Below are 17924 nucleotides of genomic sequence, written 5' to 3'. Positions count from 1 at the left end.
GTGGAAACAGTGTCAGACTTTATTTTTCTGGGCTCCAAAATCACTGCAGATGGTGACTGCAGCCATGAAATTAAAAGATGCTTACTCCTTGGAAGGAAAGTTATGAACAACTTAGATAGCGTATTCAAAAGCAGAGACATTACTTTGCCAACAAAGGTTCGTCTAGTCAAGGCTATGGTTTTTCCTGTGGTCATGTATGGATGTGAGAATTGGACTGTGAAGAAGGCTGAGTGCCGAAGAATTGATGCGTTTGAACTGTGGTATTGGAGAAGACTCTTGAGATTCCCTTGGACTGCAGGGAGATCCAACCAGTCCATTCTGAAGGAGATCAGCCCTGGGATTTCTTTGGAAGGACTGATGCTAAAGCTGAAACTCCAGTACTTTGGCCACCTCATGAGAAGAGTTGACTCATTGGAAAAGACTCTGATGCTGGGAGGGATTGGGGGCAGGAGGAGAAGGGGACGACAGAGGATGAGATGGCTGGATGGCATCACTGACTCGATGGACATGAGTCTGAGTGAACTCCGGGAGTTGGTGATGGACAGGGAGGCCTGGCGTGCTGCAATTCATTGGGTCGCAAAGAGTCAGACACAACTGAGCAACTGAACTGAACTGAACTGACCCTGCCTCCCTCCTTCCTGTCTCACTGTGAACATGGGCTTGTAATACTTTTAAAGACCTTTGCTTTTACTTCTTTTGGATGTACAGTTGACCCTTGAACAACAGGAGTTTGAACCATGGAGGTCCACAGATTTAGATTTTTTTCAATATAGTCCCTGAATTTTCATTTTACATTAATTAAGTGTGGGGAAAAGTTCGTGTTTGATTAGAGATCAGAATGTGTGCAATCAAAAGAACTGAGGTTTGAGTACTGATTCTATCCAAACTGTTTCAGCTTCCTGTCCTTGGGTGTCAGTTACCAGTGTTTTCGTTTTTGAGGTGCAGATTTTTGACTGTGGGGGTGGGGGCAGCGGTGTCAGCACCCTCACTGACACATTGCTCAGGGGTCAGCTGTATACACTCAGAGCAGAATTGTCACATCGCATGGCGATTATACGCGTGCTTTTTGGAGGAACATCCGTACAGTTTTCCGCTTTAACTGTGCTGTTTTACATTCCCAGCAGCAGGGCACAAACTGGAAAGAAACCTTTCCAGTTTCTTCGATCTTAACACTTCTTTTCTTTTTTTTGATAATAGCCATTCTAGTGGGTGTGAGATGTTGGTTCTAAGGGTGAAATAATAAGCAGAATCAACAACGTATCAGAACAACCCCTGCATTTTCAGATGGAAGGATACAAACCAAAACGTGCTAATAACATTTGTCACTATATTGTTCAGCTCTTCTTGGTTTATTTTTGGTGGCTCTTAATATACCTTTTGGGCTTCCCCAGTGGCTCAGCAGTAAAGAATCCACCTGCAATGCAGGAGCTGCAGGAGATGCAGGGTTGATCCCTGGGTCAGGAAGATCCCTGGAGGAGAAAATGGCCACCCACTCCAGTATTCTTGTCTGGAGATCCCATGGACAGAGGAGCCTGGCGGGCTACAGTCCACAGGGTCACAAAGAGAGAGACAGAAGCAACTAAGCATGAGCACAATATACCTAGTATCAAAAACCAAGCAGGATGGGCCCAGTGGAACCTAGACCAAAGGTTTATAAGAGCTTATATTGCATTTCTTCTTTCTGTATGTAATCTAATTCGATTTTCATGAAATCTCTGTATGGCTTTAGCTAGGCAAGGAAAGTAGAGGGAAAGATTAGAGAGGACTTGGAAATATGGTTACAACTATTGGAAGATGTCTGGATTGCCTAGATCTCTATGGAAAATTTGACTTTCTTAGGTCTACAGGATCGAATCCAACTTTGCTCCCTATGTTTGCTCTGTCATATAACCTTCCCCTGACCTCCAGCACTCTGAACCAAGAGAAAGACCTTGAATGTCCTTGGTCTAAACGCGTGCTCGCCCATTTGTCACAGTGCCCTGAGGAGCAGTTTACTATATTGGATGATCCAGGAACTTTTCTTGGAGCCTGATCTGCATAGTACACTCAGAAGGAGTGTAGGTAATAAACTGGATTGCTGTGTGTGCTGTGCTTAGTCACTCAGTCATGTGCAACTCCTTGCAACCCCATGGACTGTAGCCCACCAGGCTGCTCTGACCACGGGATTTTCCAGGCAAGAATACTGGAGTGGGCTGCCATCTCCTCCTCCAGGAATCTTCCTGACCCAAGGATTGACCCCTAGTCTCCTGCAGCTCCTTCACTGCAGGTGGCTTTTTTACCACTGAGCCACTAGAGAAGTCCCATAGTCTGTATTACTCAGTCAAAAAGGTTACATCCTTTTGTCTCAAACCTATTGGGCATTTAAAGAGAATTCTCTTTTTTCCTGGCTCCCCCCCAACCTCACCTTGCCCAATTTTTAAGGTAATTATGGCTGGCTAAATCTCTCCAAAGGGGGACTACCTTGGCACTCCAGTGCCTAAGACTTTGTTTTCCAGTGCCAGGGTGTATGTTCAGTCCATGGTCAAGGAACAAAGATCACACATGCCTTGCGGGCAAAAATCCAAAGCATAAAACAGAAGCAATATTGTGAAAAATTAAACAAAGACTTAAAAATAAAATAGAAATAAATCTATTCAGAGGAATTCAGAGCATCAGGCTACAGCTACATTGTCGAAGTAAAGTAGGGGACTGAATCTAGGAAGAGCCAATATCCTCACAAAGGTAGACTGATTGTGACTATGTACTGTTGGGAGTCTGGGGAGAGGTACCTTCTTTCCAGGCATCCCTATCTGTCACCCATTTTCCACTGAGGTAGAGAAAGTATGCTTGGGCTTCCCTGGTGGCTCAGACAGTAAACAATCTGCCCGCAATGAGGGAGAGCTGGGTTCGATCCCTGGGTTGGGAAGATCCCCTGGAGAAGGGCATGACAACCCACTCCAGTATTCTTGCCTGGAGAATTCCATGGACAGAGGAGCCTGGTGGGCTACAGTCCATGGGATCACAAAGAGTTGGACACGACTGAGCAACTAACACACACACAGAGTATGCTTGTCAATGGAAACTTCTACTGAAGGAAGATAATAGCAAGTTCCTCACTAAGACCTGTGTTTGTCAGTAGCTGGGGGTTGAACTGCAACTGATGGCCTTTCAGAACACAGGAGACTCCCAGAAAAAGGAGGATGAAAACGATCTTTCTATACAGACCTAATAACAAAATGAAACTTGCAGGTGGCTATTTGCAAGAACCATAAAGGAGAAAGAAAATAGAATAATGAGATCTTAAACAGTGTTCCCAAGGTTTGGCTACTGAGCAGCTGGAGTCCTGAAGTGCAGCCAAAACACCATGGAACCATTCTCCCTACTCCTCTTCCAGGACATATTTTAACTTGACCTCACTGCTTCGGCAATTATCAAAGAAAATTAAAAGAACAGACAGCTCTGCAGAGCTTTGGGGACAGACTAACATCAATTACCTATCTACCGGCAAGGAAATACTTTTAATAAAGCCTTGAAACTAGCAGGGACTACCTCCTAGCCCATCTTTTTACTGCCAAGGGTTGCCACATTTCTATCAAGTCAAATATTTCCATGTCTGCAGTTCTTAATAAAGCTTCCAGAAGCAGACTTCATCACTTCCTTGGGCATCTAGTTTCAGGGGAGAAGAAAGGAAGTGATCATATATTTGCACCTGTGCTTTTACGAGCATTCTCCTACTTAATTCTCAGACAAGACTGTGAGGTAAGCATTAGCATACCCATTTTAACAAATGAGGAAAACAAGGTTCATAGACATAATTAGGTTCATGACACAAGCTTGGTAAGTGGCAGAACTCCCATGCAAACCGAGAGAAGGACGTACAGAAACCACGCCCCTTCCCGTTTCCCTTTGTGCCTTTCAGTGGATTCTCGAGCGCTAGGTGGTTTGTCTAAAGGTCTAACCAGAATCTTTTCTATGGTGTTTCTTTAAATGCAATTGCATTTTGAAGGTCCTAATGGGCCCTGAAGGCCTTGGCTAGGGAGCCATAATGCTGGCAGCAGCTAGTTCTGCAAAAGGGCTTTAGGTCTGAGATTGAAAGGAAGGCTGCACCTCATTTAACTCAATGGCCACCGTCCAAATCGTCCCAACAGTCAAGAAGTGGGCTGCTTTTCATGCCTCTTCTGTACACATCCTTTGTTTTTCTTTTTTGTCTTTGCCCATCCTTTCCCCAAATATCACAAAACACTGTTTCAGCCTGAAGTTTCAATTAGGTTCTGGCGTGATGAGCTCATGCCACGCTTTGTGTGGCCACAGCCAGAACATCCTTCCCGGTGCTTTCTTTGAGAGGGAGTCGGGGCTGCTGAATTCCCTTTTCATGCCTCCACAAGGGAGCCTCCATTTCTCATTTGTCCAAATCCTTGTTTGTCTTCGGGCAAGTGAAATGCTTGCATTTGATTGTGATGGGAATGGATTGACGTCTTTTCAAGTCCCATGGAGGAATGAAAGCCAAGCTTACTCAGAGGGATAATCCCCCTGCATTCAGTCTGCTTGAATGTGGAGGGCTGCATTCGTTTGGTAAATAGTGGCGGAGGTCCCACCCCTGCCTTTTTCTCCGGGTGGTTGTGCGTATTTGGATGCAACGTGTTCTGCGTACAGAGAGGGCCTGAAAAAAGTCTCTTAGCAAATAACCGGACCCGAAAGGGACAAACGTCGCTGGCTGATGTGTCCCTTAAGTGTCACAGTTCCTGTCTTAGGGAGAAAAGGATCCTTTTCTACACTTGCCATGTCAGTTCCATGGGCTACCATAGAGTAAATTTACCAAGCCAGCAAGGAGGAGAGCCGTCTGGGTCCCTGGCTCTTGTAGAGTCTCCGAGAAAAGGCAGGAGTCTAGCTGTTCAAAGCAGCCACTGGCTGGGGTCCTTTGTGTTCCTGCCTGTGTTTGTGCATGTGCGAGTGGCCTCTGCTCTGTCTGGCTGGCTGTTTATTTTGTTTGGAAAGCTCCTGGCTGTCTGGGATTATATCTATTCATCCCCCTCTGTCCAGAGGCATGTAAATGAGCTTGTTAATTCAATGGAGCAATTGATTAGACTCTTTTTTAATGTGCTCAGCACTGTCCTAGGCACAGCAGGAGGGCATGAAAGAAGCCTCAGTGGGGTCTTTATCTGCGACCTTGAGCAGCCCTGGAGCCTTTCTAAGCCTCCTGTTCTTGTCTGTGGAGCTAGAAGGTCAGACCAGCTGATTTCTAGGACTCTTCTTGCTCTGAGGTTCTCTGACTGGGGTCATGAGAGCTGGAAAGACATGAAGCCAGCTTTAAAAAAAAAGACCTGTTGTGGTAAAGAATACAAATGAGTTATGTAGAAAACTTAGTCCTTTGGTTGTACAATTCAGAGTAGCATGTGTTCTCAGTTGCTTCAGTTGTGTCAACTCCTTCCAACCCCGTGGACTGCAGCCCACCAGGCTCCTCTGTCCATGGGGTTCTTCAGGCAAGAACACTGGAGTGGGTTGCCGTGCCCTCATCCAGGGGATCTTCCTGACCCTGGGATCGAACCCATGTGTTCTGGGTCTCCTGCATTACAGGCGGATTCTTTACCACTAAGTCACCAGGAAAGCCCCATTCAGAGTAGGATTGCTAGCAAATAAAAATAAGGATTGTCAGTTAAATATGAGTTTCAAAGAAACAAATAACTTTTTAATGTAAGTATTAGCATGAGTATGTCCCATACAGTATGTACTGTGCATCTGAAAGTTTCAACTGGGCATTCTGCACTTTATCTGGCAACCCTGATCCAGAGAGATCATGAGAACTGTGGGCTTAAAGAAGGGTCACCTCTCCAGCCTCTCTCCTCTCCAGACTATCTCTCCAGCCACACTGGTCTTCTTTCCACTCCTCATGCCACAGGGCCTTTGCACAGGCTGATACCCACTGCTTGAGACGGCTTCCTCTCCATCCCCTCTCTCATAAAACTAATTCATTCTTCAGATTTCAGTTCAAAAGTAACTTCCTCGGTAAAGCCTTTCCTGATTCCCTAGACAGAGTTCATCCTGTTCCATGTTCCCTGGAGACTGCTTTCACAACTATTATGTTTGTGTATTTTATAGTCATATGCTGGAGGTAGGGTTTGTGTATGTAGATTGGAATGTCCAGAGTATTCTGGTTAGATGAACAAAAAATTGAGGTACAGAGGTGTGAATGCCCATGGTGTATTTCCAGAACAGTGAAGAGAGCAATTGAGTGGCTATGGTTAGTGAAAGATCCACTTGTAGAAAAACATGTCCTTGAACCCCATCTTTGGGGCTGGATGTAGATATTCTGAGGGGGTGGCTACAAGAACAGTGGTAACAAGATGACAGTCATTCTTCAGTGGGTTTTATTAAGACCCAGAAGGGAGAGCTGAGTCTGAGCTTAGCTGGGGCTCCTTGAAGTTTTCCCCTGAATTCTGAGAATTTGTCATATTAAAAAATCCTTTCCCTGAAGCCATGAAAACTTTCTTTCTCCTGAAATCTTTTTTTCTAGTGTCTTACCATGTCTGCTATTAAATGTTTAAAAGAGAGAGCCATCATTAGAACCACTGCTTGGTTTTCAGGAATGTGGATTTGCTGTATCTGCCCACACATTCATGCCATAAGTTTTACCACCTTATAGACCAGCTCATATTGTGTTCTTATCATTGTGGAACAGACTCTAAAAGATACAGGGTTGGCCAAAAGTTTTTTTCAGCTTTTTCTGTAATGTGGAAAACCCAAAAGAACTTTTTGGCCAACCCAGTACTTGCATGCTTACTATGCACATATATACATGAACAGATACCTATTTACATATACTCATCTACACACTTACACACATACTATGTAATGTCTGCATGCTAAGTTGCTTCAATAGTGTCCAACTCTTTAAGTCCCTATGAACTGTTGCCTACCATGCTCCTCTGTCCATGGGATTCTCCAGGCAAGAATTTTACAATGGGTGGCCACGGCCTCCTCCAGGGGCTCTTCCCAACCCAGGGATTGAACCTCTGTCTCTTATGTCTCCTGCAGTGGCACAAAATACACACGCGTAAATAAGTACACAAATTATTGTTATTAAACAACAACATGACTAAGTCACAACAACATGACTAAGTCACGTCTGACTCTTTGTGACTCCATATATTACAGCATGCCAAGCTTCCCTCTCCTGCACTATCTCCTGGAGTTTGCTCAAACTCGTGTCCATTGAGTTGGTGGTGCTATCCAAACATCCCATCCTCTGCTGTCCTCTTCTCCGCCTGCCCTCAGTCTTTCCCAGCATCAGGGTATTCTCCAATGGTCAGCTATATATGTGTAATGAATACACATATACACATGAATATATGTGTGTGTGTTTGTGTGCTCAATTGCTCAGTCTTCTCTGACTCTTTGCGAGTCCATGGACTATAGCAGCCAGATTTCTCTGTGGGGATTTCCCAGGCAAGTGTCCTGATTGGGTAGCCATTTCCTCCTCTAGGGGATCTTCCTGACCCAGGGATTGAACCCACATCTCCTGCATTGGCAGGCGAATTCTTTACTACAGAGCCACCCAGGGAGCCTGAATATATGCATACATGCATTCATACACCCAGACACATACAACATATATACATACTACACACATGCAAACACACACATATACACACACACACATATACATATATCTAATTTTTACTATGATAATGGCAGGTGGTAGGAGGTCAAGCTGCCCTCCTCTGGGTGAGGCCTGCACAGGTGGTACCATTTCCTCTCTCTCTGAGTTTCTTGAGCCTCTGAGGCTTTTACATGCATGACAGTTTGTACCAAAGTTCCCTTCTCCAGCTTCTTTTTCAGAACTCTTGACAGCCTCAGTCCTTAACAAGAAGAACTCCAGCCACATCGTTTTTCTGGAGGATATGAATATATACTGCATCTTATTAATAATATCCACATCCATCAAATTAGATCTATATTTTCCCCTAAGAAACTGGTTATGACCTCCCACTTCTATTGATGCTGTCAAGCTGCTTTCCTGACAGTTGGCCAAACTGGCTTTCTATGGACAGAACCCCTTTCACACTTTTTTTTTTATTATTAAATGTAACATTCTAAGATGTAACACTACATGTCACACTGCTTGAAGAGTTTTGAGCAGCATGGTGTTTTTTCCGTCACAGTATTTGTTTTCAGTCACTTTTTCTGGCTTTGGATCTACATGAGACTAAAAGAGAACACATTTCAGAAAAAGGTTGGGTAACTTGGACAAAGTTGGCTTAACCAATTCCCGTGAAATGATGTGTCTGGGAACTTTCTCCAAATGGGAAGCTTCTGCTGTGCCGTGTTCTGCTATCCAGTAAAGTACAAGAAGTGCCAGCCGTGCTGCTTCGTGGAACTCGAGACAAGTGTGTTCATTGTTTCTACAGCAATGATGATCTTGTACACCGTGGGCTGCCAGCCGTCTTCTGCAGCCTCCTCTCAGCTCATCCCCCTTCGTTCTCTACCTCCACCATGGAGGATGTCTCTTCACCGTTTGAATGGGCCCTGTGTGGTTCAAGTGAGTGATATGCAAGTCACTCAGCTTGCCTGAGCCTCAGTGTCCTCATCCTCCAGAGGTGAGGATTAGCCGAGTTGATGTATATGAAGGGTCTGGCACATAGTAGGTACTCAGTAAACAATAGATACTGTGGAGCTGGAGAAGACTCTAGAGAGTCCCTTGGACAGCAAGGAGATCAAACCAGTCAATCCTAGAGGAAATCAACCCTGAATATCCATTGGAAGAACTGAGACTGAAGCTGAAGCTCCAATACTTTCGCCCCCTGATGAGAAGAGCCAACTCATTGGAAAAGACCCTGATGCTGGGAAAGACTGAGGGCGGGAGGAGAAAGGGGAGACAGAGGATGCAATGGTTGGATGCATCACTGACTCAGTGGACATGGTTTTGAGCAAACTCAGGGAGGTAGTGAAGGACAGGAAAGCCTGGCGTGCTGCCGTCCATGGGTCGCAAAGACAGACACCACTTAGTGACTTAAAAACAACAAAAAATGTCGAGTAAAAATTGTGGAAGGCAGGAAGAGGTTAGGCAGCCAGATGGCAATGCAGGTGCTAAAAAAGAGAACTTCCTTTTCCCTCTTTGTTTCCTGCACAGTGTGGACTGTACCTGCCAGCTCAGAAGGGAATGTCATCCTTGCATGACCTCTTAATTGCAGTCTCAACTGGCTGGCTCACATGTATAAAACCTTTGATTTTGAGCATCATTTTGTGTGTCCACTTTGGCAATGCATTCCCAGGGTGATAACTAGTGGTCTGGTTTCTGAGTAGCTCTCCTTTCCCTCTCTGGGTTCAGTAGCACCAGTTAGAACTGGTAAGTCGCTTCAGTTGTGTCCAACTCTGTGCGACCCCATAGACGGCAGCCCACCAGGCTCCCCCATCCCTGGGATTCTCCAGGCAAGAACACTGGAGTGGGTTGCCATTTCCTTCTCCAATGCATGAAAGTGAAAAGTGAAAGTGAAGTCACTCAGTCGTGTCCGACTCTTCGCGACCCCGTGGACTGCAGCCCACCAGGCTCCTCCACCCATGGGATTTTCCAGGCAAGAGTGCTGGAGCGGGATGCCATGGTTCTCAAAGTGTGGTTCCTGGACTAGCAGCATTGGCATCACCTGGGAGCCTCTTAGAAATGCAGACTCTCAGACTTCCCCAGTGGTCCAGTGGTTAAGAATACACCTACCAATGTAGGGGACACAGGTTTGATTCCTAGTTCGATTCCTAGGGCAAATTCCACATGCCATGGGGCGACTAAGCTGATGTACCACAACTACTGAGCCTGTGGTCGGAGCGTGCGAGCCTCAACTACTGAAGACACTCGATGCAACTGTTAAAGCCTGGGAGCTCTAGAGCCCACGCTCTGCGATAAGAGAAGCCACGACAATAAGAAACCCACACATCACAACTACAGAGTAGCCCCCCATCACTACAACGAGAGAAAGCCTACATGCAGCAACATAAACCCAGCAGAGCCAAAAATAAATTAATTAATTTTTTAAAAAGAAAGAAAGACAGATTCTGGGGCTCCACTTTAGACCTAATGAATCAGAAACTCTAGGGGTGGCATCCACCAATCTGTGTTTAACATGACTTCAAGGTGATTCTGAATATAGTTAAGTTTGAGAACCACCTCATTTAAGTGTTACCTACTAGAAATACATGTAAGTCTGAGCAGTGCTAAAGAGGAATTTAACATCTCTGGAACATCAAGCCAATGAATTTTCAGGACTTAAGAAACACATTTTGTGTACTGTTTCTAATCCAGATCTCCAAGCCTATAGAGACTAACAATTGAATAAGATTCACCAGGGTACTGCTTGTGAATTTCTAAGTTATAGTTACATAGTCACAGTGTGGGATAGAAGGTTAGGGATATTACATAATTGATGAGCCATATGCTTTCGCATTTAAGTTTTTATACTGGAATGCACCCCAAACAATTTCCTTTTCAGAAGAGCAAAAAGCTAAGAATTCGACAGTCTCGCCCCTCTTCTCTTCTTTTTCAGAACAGTTTTCTAGTTCCAGAGAAGAGTCTGGGCTCTTAGAAGCATTCTCCTCATCTTATTTTCCATAACTTTGTCCTGGAAAATATAGTCTGGGGGAAAGCAGTTTAAATAGTAATCATCTGTGTCTAGTGCAGAATTAGAAGATCCAGTGTCATAAACAGGAGGAATAGCACATAGATAATGTAGTCGACAGAGGTCAAACCTGGCGTGGCTGTGTGGCTTTGACTCTGGCTCTGTCTGTCCCTGGATTATTCCACCCCAACCAAATGCTACAAACTCTGTGCCCACTGCTAGGGCTTTGGGCAAACCCCTTTTTATTTTATTTAAACCTCGCATATACAGTTAAGACATTGCATCCACATGTTTCTAATTCGTTTACACTTCACTCATCAGCATGTGTTGGGTAAGCACCCTGCCACGTCTGAGTTTTACGAGCTGCGTTTACGAGGCTGCTTTTCTTGAACAGGGATATCGTATATTCTACCCAGAAAAAGGGAACTTGAGCCTGGGAAATGAGGGCTTCGGTGTTAAACTTGGAGTGAACTGGTAAAGTTTGAATGGATCCAAAACTAAGCACAGATGTTATCCATTCTCCAGGAATAGCCTCATGTATTTATTCACAGAATATCTCTCCTCTTTTTACCTGAAATTTTCTCTCTACTTTAAGGGATGGCCAGGGAATGTGCATTTGTCTGCAAAGTTTGAACCTCATTTCCTGCCACTTTGAGGAGTCTCCCTCTTACTTACTCCCTCCAAGCTAAGGCTAACCTTGGTAGTAGCAAAGCTGGATGAAATCTAGAACCTTCCACAGCATGTTGCTTTCTTAGAAAGCAACATTTTGCTCTCCCACTTATGCTGAGTTCCTGAAAAGACAGCAAGGAGTTTTACAGTTTTGTGCTAATTTTGAATAGAGATGAAAGAGACTTACCACTGATAAAACTGCACAGAGTTCCACTTCTCACAACCCAAATTGTTGGAATTCATTTTCACATTCTTTATAAAATTAATTTTATTGTTTAATCTGAGTTAATCTGCATGCATGTATCTTAGAGAGTCAAATAATTCTACACACTTGGCCCATCCCCTACTATTCTTTCCTCCTCAACAATTTTAATTGTTCTTTTGATATTTACTTTCTTATCTCTGAATAATGTTTACATTGTTACTTCTGGATTTTTCAGTTTCAGGATTTTCTGTTGAAGGTGAGGATTGTAGCCCTCTTTTATTGTCCTCACCCTCCACCTCACCACGTATACACACTTCCCATCCCACATACTCTTGATGGAATTAGGTGGTAATTCTGTTAGACTAATAACCAGTGCTTCCAGTATAACTGTGTGCATGCTCTTCACAGCTGAGCCACATAGTGTAATAGGTCAGCGCTCCTGACTGTCGATCTCCAGGTAGAGATTTGTGCCCAGTGGTTTTTAGGGAGTGATTCAGGAACAACTCTTGTGAGGGGTACAGGATGCAGGTTGAACAACTCTGAGCTGGGTTAGCCCTATAGAGTTACCCCACATTGAGACGGAATGGGCCATTGTCCAACCACACAGACGGATCATTGGACAGGGGCTGTCCCGGGGAAGAAGGTTGGTGAGGCGGCTTCCTTAGGCTAGGGGTGAGTTTCAGAAAAACACAGCTGTGAGCTACCAGCTGGCAGCACTCCCATCTGCTGGGGGAACCCTCACTTGGATTGGGGTGGTAGCAGTAGATAATCTGGGCACCCCTGTGAGCTACCAGCTGGCAGCACTCCCATCTGCCGGGGGAACCCTCACTTGGATTGGGGTGGTAGCAGTAGATAATCTGGGCACACCTTGCACCCTTGTCCGGGTACTTGGTGGACTCCTTCAATCAAGAAATTTTCCGGATATTTATTTGATGATTTCTTGGGGAGTTGGTAAAGAATCCGTCTGCAATATGGGAGACCTGGGTTCAATCCCTGGGTTGGGAAGAGCTCCTGGAGAAGGGAAAGGCTACCCACTCCAATATTCTGGCCCGGAGAATTCCATGGACTGTATAGACCATGAGGTCACAAAGAGTTGGACACGACTGAGTGACTTTCACTTGGGGATCTAGGAAGCTAACTGCTGCCACTTCTCTTAAAAAAAAAAAAAATAACAGCTCTATTGAGATAAAACTCACATACCTTATAAGTCACCAATTTAAATAGTACAAGTTACTGGTGTTTAGTATGTTTGGAGTCATGCTATCATCACCTCAATATAATTTCAGGACATTTTCATTGCCCAAGAAGAAAGTCCATATCCATTAATAGTTGCTCCACATTCTGTCCTCCCTCCAGTCCCTGGAACCCACTAATCTACTTCCTACCTCTGTACCTTTGCCTATTCTGAATATTAGATATAAATGGAATTGTGCAGTATATGCTTTTTGTGATTGACTGTTTCCACTGAGCGTAATGTTTTCATTGTTTACGTGTTGTAGCATGTCCATGTGTGCTACTTCATTCCCATCTGTTGTCAAATATTTTCTGTACGGATACACCACATTTTCTTTATCCATTTACCACTGGAAGGACATTTGGACTGTTTCCACCTTTTAGCTATTATGAAGAATACTTCTGTGAATTTTCATGTACAAGTTTTCGTGAAGATGTGTGATTTCATTTCTCATTGTTAGACACTTAGAAGTGAAATTGCTGGGTCATATGGTAAATCAACATTCTGATGAACTGCCAAAGGTATTCCAAGAAAACTGTTGCATTTTATAGTCCTGTCAGCATTGTAAGAGGGTCCTGATTTCTCTACATCCTTGCCAGTGTTTCTTATCGTCTTATTCTTTTTTCAACCATCCTCCTATGTGTGAAGTGGTATCTCATTGTGGTTTCACTCTGTATTTCCCTAATGGCTAATGATATTGAACATCGTTTCGTGTGCTTAGATTTTTAATAAGTGGAAGATCTTCATAATCCAAGATCATGAAGATTTATGCCTATGTTTCCTTCTAAGATTTTTTTTATAGTTTTAGCTTCTACATTAAGGTTGATGGTCCATTTTGAGTTAATTTTTATACATGATGTATGATAGGGATCCAGCTTCATTTTTTTGCACATAGATATGCAAACTGAAGTCCTGCAAATGTATTTTTATGTGGCATTTTAAAGTGGTTGGGGAGTATGGGCAGGGTCTGGAGAAGTCAGTGGTTATGTAATTAAAAAACATATTTGTTGACTTTTGGCTGTGCAGGGTCTTCACTGCTGTGTGCGGGCTTTCTCTAGTTACAGTGCGTGGGGGCTACTTTCCAGTTTGGAACACAGGCTCTAGGACGCGTGGGCTCCCATAGCTGTGGCCTGTGGGCCCCAGAGTGCGGGCTCCGTAGTTGTGGTGCAAGGGCTTAGTTGCCTCGTGACATGTGAGATCTTTCTGGACCAGGGACTGAACCCATGTCCCCTGCACTGACAGGTGGATTTTTAACCACTGGACCAGGGAAGTCCAGGGCTTATGTAATTTTATGAGAAGCTCTACATGGAATATTGCTAAGGCAGCAGGATTCTGGGCAGTTTTTAAGTAGTCACTTGTCTCCAGGTTTCAATTGTCTCCTAGGATCTCCTTTTTCCTTGTTGCAAGTCTGAGAGGCAGGGATATTGCCTAAGCCACATAAGCAGAGGGGTAGACCCAGCTGGTTTGGGCCACAGGTAGAAGAAACCCAGTCATTCCTCTGGGTTATTTCCATGTAGCCCACTTGCTGTCATTGTCTCCTGATTAATCATCATTTTGTTGCTGTTGTTCTCAGAAAGTTCTTCTGTAGTATGGCTGCAATATTGAGGAATAAACTTGTGGCTGCTGCTGATACTATTCCTAAGGATAGAAGTAATTGGGAGGAAGCCCAGAGAAATCAGAACTCAAAACCCTTGCCCTCTGTGAGGCTGCTTTATAAACACTTTTATTACATCAAAATGCAACGCACTTGGATAGTTCCTGCTATAGCTTCAGTACGTAAGGAGCTGGGAGAGAGGAAATGGGGTCTGGATAGATAGATGACACAAGAATGCAGGTTGTAGGAGAATGGTTTTCCCTCCAGCTTGTCACTTCCTTTCCTGGACCTGGTGTGTGTGTGTGTGTTTCATCTACAAAATGACAGTTTGGTTTCAGATAATCCCCATAGTGCTTCCGTCTTTGGTAATCTTTGACTTTGCCAATATCACTTCATAGCTTTTGGGCAGCTAGGGTAGGAAATCAAGTCTCTTGACTTCTCCGATAGAGCTCAGAGCACACAGAAGATTCAATCTTCCCTAATCCATGTGGTCCCACAGGTTGCCTGCGATTTCCTGTTAGCGGTTTTCAATGGCTTTGGAGTAGAAGGAAGTTCATTGCTATGACAGTCAGGCAGCCACAGTGGGGAAAATATGATGTATTGTGTTGTGTAGGAAAAAGTCAGTATTATCCAGTGCAGTAATCAGATTTTCAGACAAAGACATGACCCTGGAACATGCTGTCTATGGCTGAGCATAGCATTAGTCTCGTCTCCAAAAACAGTGAAGCAAAATCAGTGTGTACTTGGCGTGTCTTTCTCCCTTGGATATGGAAATATATCTCGCCTGAACATTTTTCTCATTCTTATTTTGGAGGCAACTAGATTGCTCTGAAAATATTAGTCATAGCAGTAATTGATTTAGTATTTATTGAGCAGCAGGCTCTGTGTGAGGTAAGAGAAATACAAAGAAAGACTCTGAGGTAGGGGGGTCTATCTAGTAGGGAGAGAGGAGAGAAAAACGAAAATTAAAACACCTCCAAAGGCCAATATTTATTTTCTCTGTCCCTCTCTTTGGGGCTTCCTTGGTGGCTCAGTCAGTAAAAAATCCACCTACAATGCAGGAGACTGCCTGCAATTCAGGAGACCCAGGTTCGAACCCTCGGCTGGGAAGATCCCCTGGAGAAGGCAATGGCAACCCGCTCCAGTATTCTTTCCTGGAAAATCCTATGTACAGAGGAGTCTGGCGAGCTGCAGTCCATGGGGTCGAAAGAGTTGGACACGACTGAACAACTGAGCACACACCCTTCCCTTTATTCTTCAGTTATTTGTTGAGCATTTGTCCTATGCCCGAGCTCTCTTCTGAGTGCTGGAGATACAAAAGTGAGTAAGACAGACACATCTCAGACTTCCCTGGTGGCCCAATGGTTAAGAATTCACCTGCCAATACAGAGGACATGGGTTCGATCCCTGCTCTGGGAAGATCCCAGATGCAGCAGCTAAGCCCATGCACCACAAGTACTGGGCCTGCCCTCTAGAGCCTAAGAGCCACAACTACTGAGCCCATGTGCTATAACTACTGAAGCTCGCACACCCTACATCCCATGCTTTGCAACAAGAGAAGCCACCGCAATGAGAAGCCCATGCACCGTAAGGAAGAGTAACCCCTGCTTACTGCAGCTAGAGAAAGCCCTCACACAGCAACAGAGACACTGTGCAGCCAACAATAAATCAACTAAAAAAGACAGACACATCTCTGCGGTCCCTCAAAGCCATGCCTTAAATGATGTTTGTTGAACCGTATAGTAGAGGAGACCAGATCAGCCTGTGCTAGATGGACTTTGAGGGCAGATCAGGATCCATGGAGGGCTTCCCGGAGAGGGTGACCTGGGATCTAAAGCAAAGTAGAAGCAGGTGCTAGTCAAATAGGCAAAGCCAGAAGAGCAGTGATCAACGGCTGCCCAGAGGAAATGCTTCGTTGGAAATAGAACAGTAGGAAATGAGACTATAAAGGTAGGTGAGGTTCAGCTCTTGAGAGGACTTTAGACTTCAATCTAAGGTGACAGGCAAACCACTTAAATGTCTCATAATGGAGGAATTATTACAGGAAACTTGGGCCATTTAAAAGAACATAAAATGGTATAACTGCATAGATTTTAAGTAATAAAAAGCAGAACGCAAACATTGTGTGCTCACCGTGATTACTGATTTATACGATATAATTGAGACTGTTAAAGATGGGAGGATGCCTAAAAGGGAAGTCCTATTTGTATTGTGAGATTCTTTAAGAATCCCTTTATGGTATTCACTCAGCATCGAATCTCTACCATGTGTGCAGATCAAGGTGCAACCTCTTCTCTCTCCCATCAAATACGGAGAGATCTAATAGCTTTAATGCATCTTAAATGTGTGTGACTGTGAGATACCAAGAATAGGTACATCCACAGAGAAAGAACATTGATTTGGTGGCTGCCAAGGTCTTGGGAGGAGGAGAGAGGTCGGGGTGACAGCTGATAGGTCCAGCGTTTCCTTTCTGGGGTGATGGAAATGTTCTGAGGTTAGTTTGTGGAAATGGTTGTAAACATTGTGAGTATACTAAAAGCCATTGAGATACATGCTTTGGTTAAAATGGTTAATTTTATGTTATGTGAATTTTATCTTAATAAAAAAAATACAGAAAGATAAAAGATGCCGATTGGTTTTTGTTGCTGTTTTTGGTAGTCAAGGGCAATCGGAAGTGTGAGCTGAACTGCCAGGCAATGGGCTACCGCTTCTATGTTCGGCAAGCTGAGAAGGTCATTGATGGTACCCCCTGTGACCAGAATGGTACGGCCATCTGCGTGTCCGGGCAGTGCAAGGTAAGTGCCCCGGACTGGGGTGTCTGGAGTGGGTCTCGGGGTGTTTGATCTGTGCCTGCCAACTGCACTGTTTGCCAAGCTGTGACATGCTTCCTCCCCATCAACTGTGGTCCAACCCACCCCCCAACTCTGAACCGTGAGCTCTGGGAGAAGTGGATTAAATGGGGCGGTTTGTTCTGCTCTGAGTTTTCGATCTTTGGGAGTTGCCAAGTCTCACTCTGGCATTTCAGTTATTAAGTGATTTACATTTACATCATGTGCGTTGTAAGAATCTCAGTGATCTTTCCTTGTTGGATCTGGAGCTTCTTCCTTACCTCTGAAGACGAGGTTATGAAAAGGGCACTGCTGGATCAGTCAAGAGGCGGTTGGCGTCATCAGGGTGGCATTTTAAGGGCATGGCATATTTTATCTTGCCTCCCACCAACTGGGGCAGGCTTCCAAATGAAAGCGGTCTAGTGCCTTTATAGCCGAAGTTGTACTTTCAACAGGAAGTTTTCAGCCTCCTTGGACTTCTGAAGTCTGTTCCAAGAACTCCCCGCCCTGCATTCTGAAAACATTCTGGGCTGGAGAGAATCCTTGTGGGATGCTACCCTTTGACTGAAAGCACCATTTGCTTAAAAACAGGTGCCCCAGAGAGATAGTACCAGTTCCACAGTATATTCATTGGGGCCTGGATGTCCACTCTCCTTTCATCTATAAATGTAAGAGAGGTGGTCTGACTCTAGCAAGTAAATGACTTTTTGGAGCCCAGGCTAAGATTCTGTCTTAACACTCAATTGCAGGCAGGACTGAGTTTCATCAAAGGAAGAGCTCTTTGGCTATCACATCTAAAAGTTCCTGTTGTACT

The 17924-nt window shown here is 44.5% G+C and overlaps 1 protein-coding gene across 5 annotated transcripts in view; it reads left to right on the top strand.

The window, feature by feature from the left end:
• Positions 1–17924, top strand: part of THSD4 (thrombospondin type 1 domain containing 4) — a 676260-nt gene that overhangs the window by 279140 nt on the left and 379196 nt on the right. For 4 of the 5 annotated variants that reach the window (XM_086322751.1, XM_086322752.1, XM_086322753.1 and 1 more), the window contains one exon: positions 16941–17077. In XM_086322751.1, the coding sequence (XP_086178877.1) occupies positions 16941–17077 (137 nt within the window). Of the gene's footprint in view, positions 1–16940; positions 17078–17924 lie in introns of those variants that run through there. The other variant, XM_086322756.1, reaches the window with a different exon arrangement.

The sequence above is a fragment of the Bos grunniens genome, chromosome 10 (genome assembly GCF_055505025.1).
Source record: "Bos grunniens cultivar Pamir isolate PY7600 chromosome 10, Bosgru_T2T1.0, whole genome shotgun sequence".
NCBI lineage: Eukaryota > Metazoa > Chordata > Mammalia > Artiodactyla > Bovidae > Bos > Bos grunniens.
This window is presented reverse-complemented; position numbering and strand designations above follow the sequence as displayed.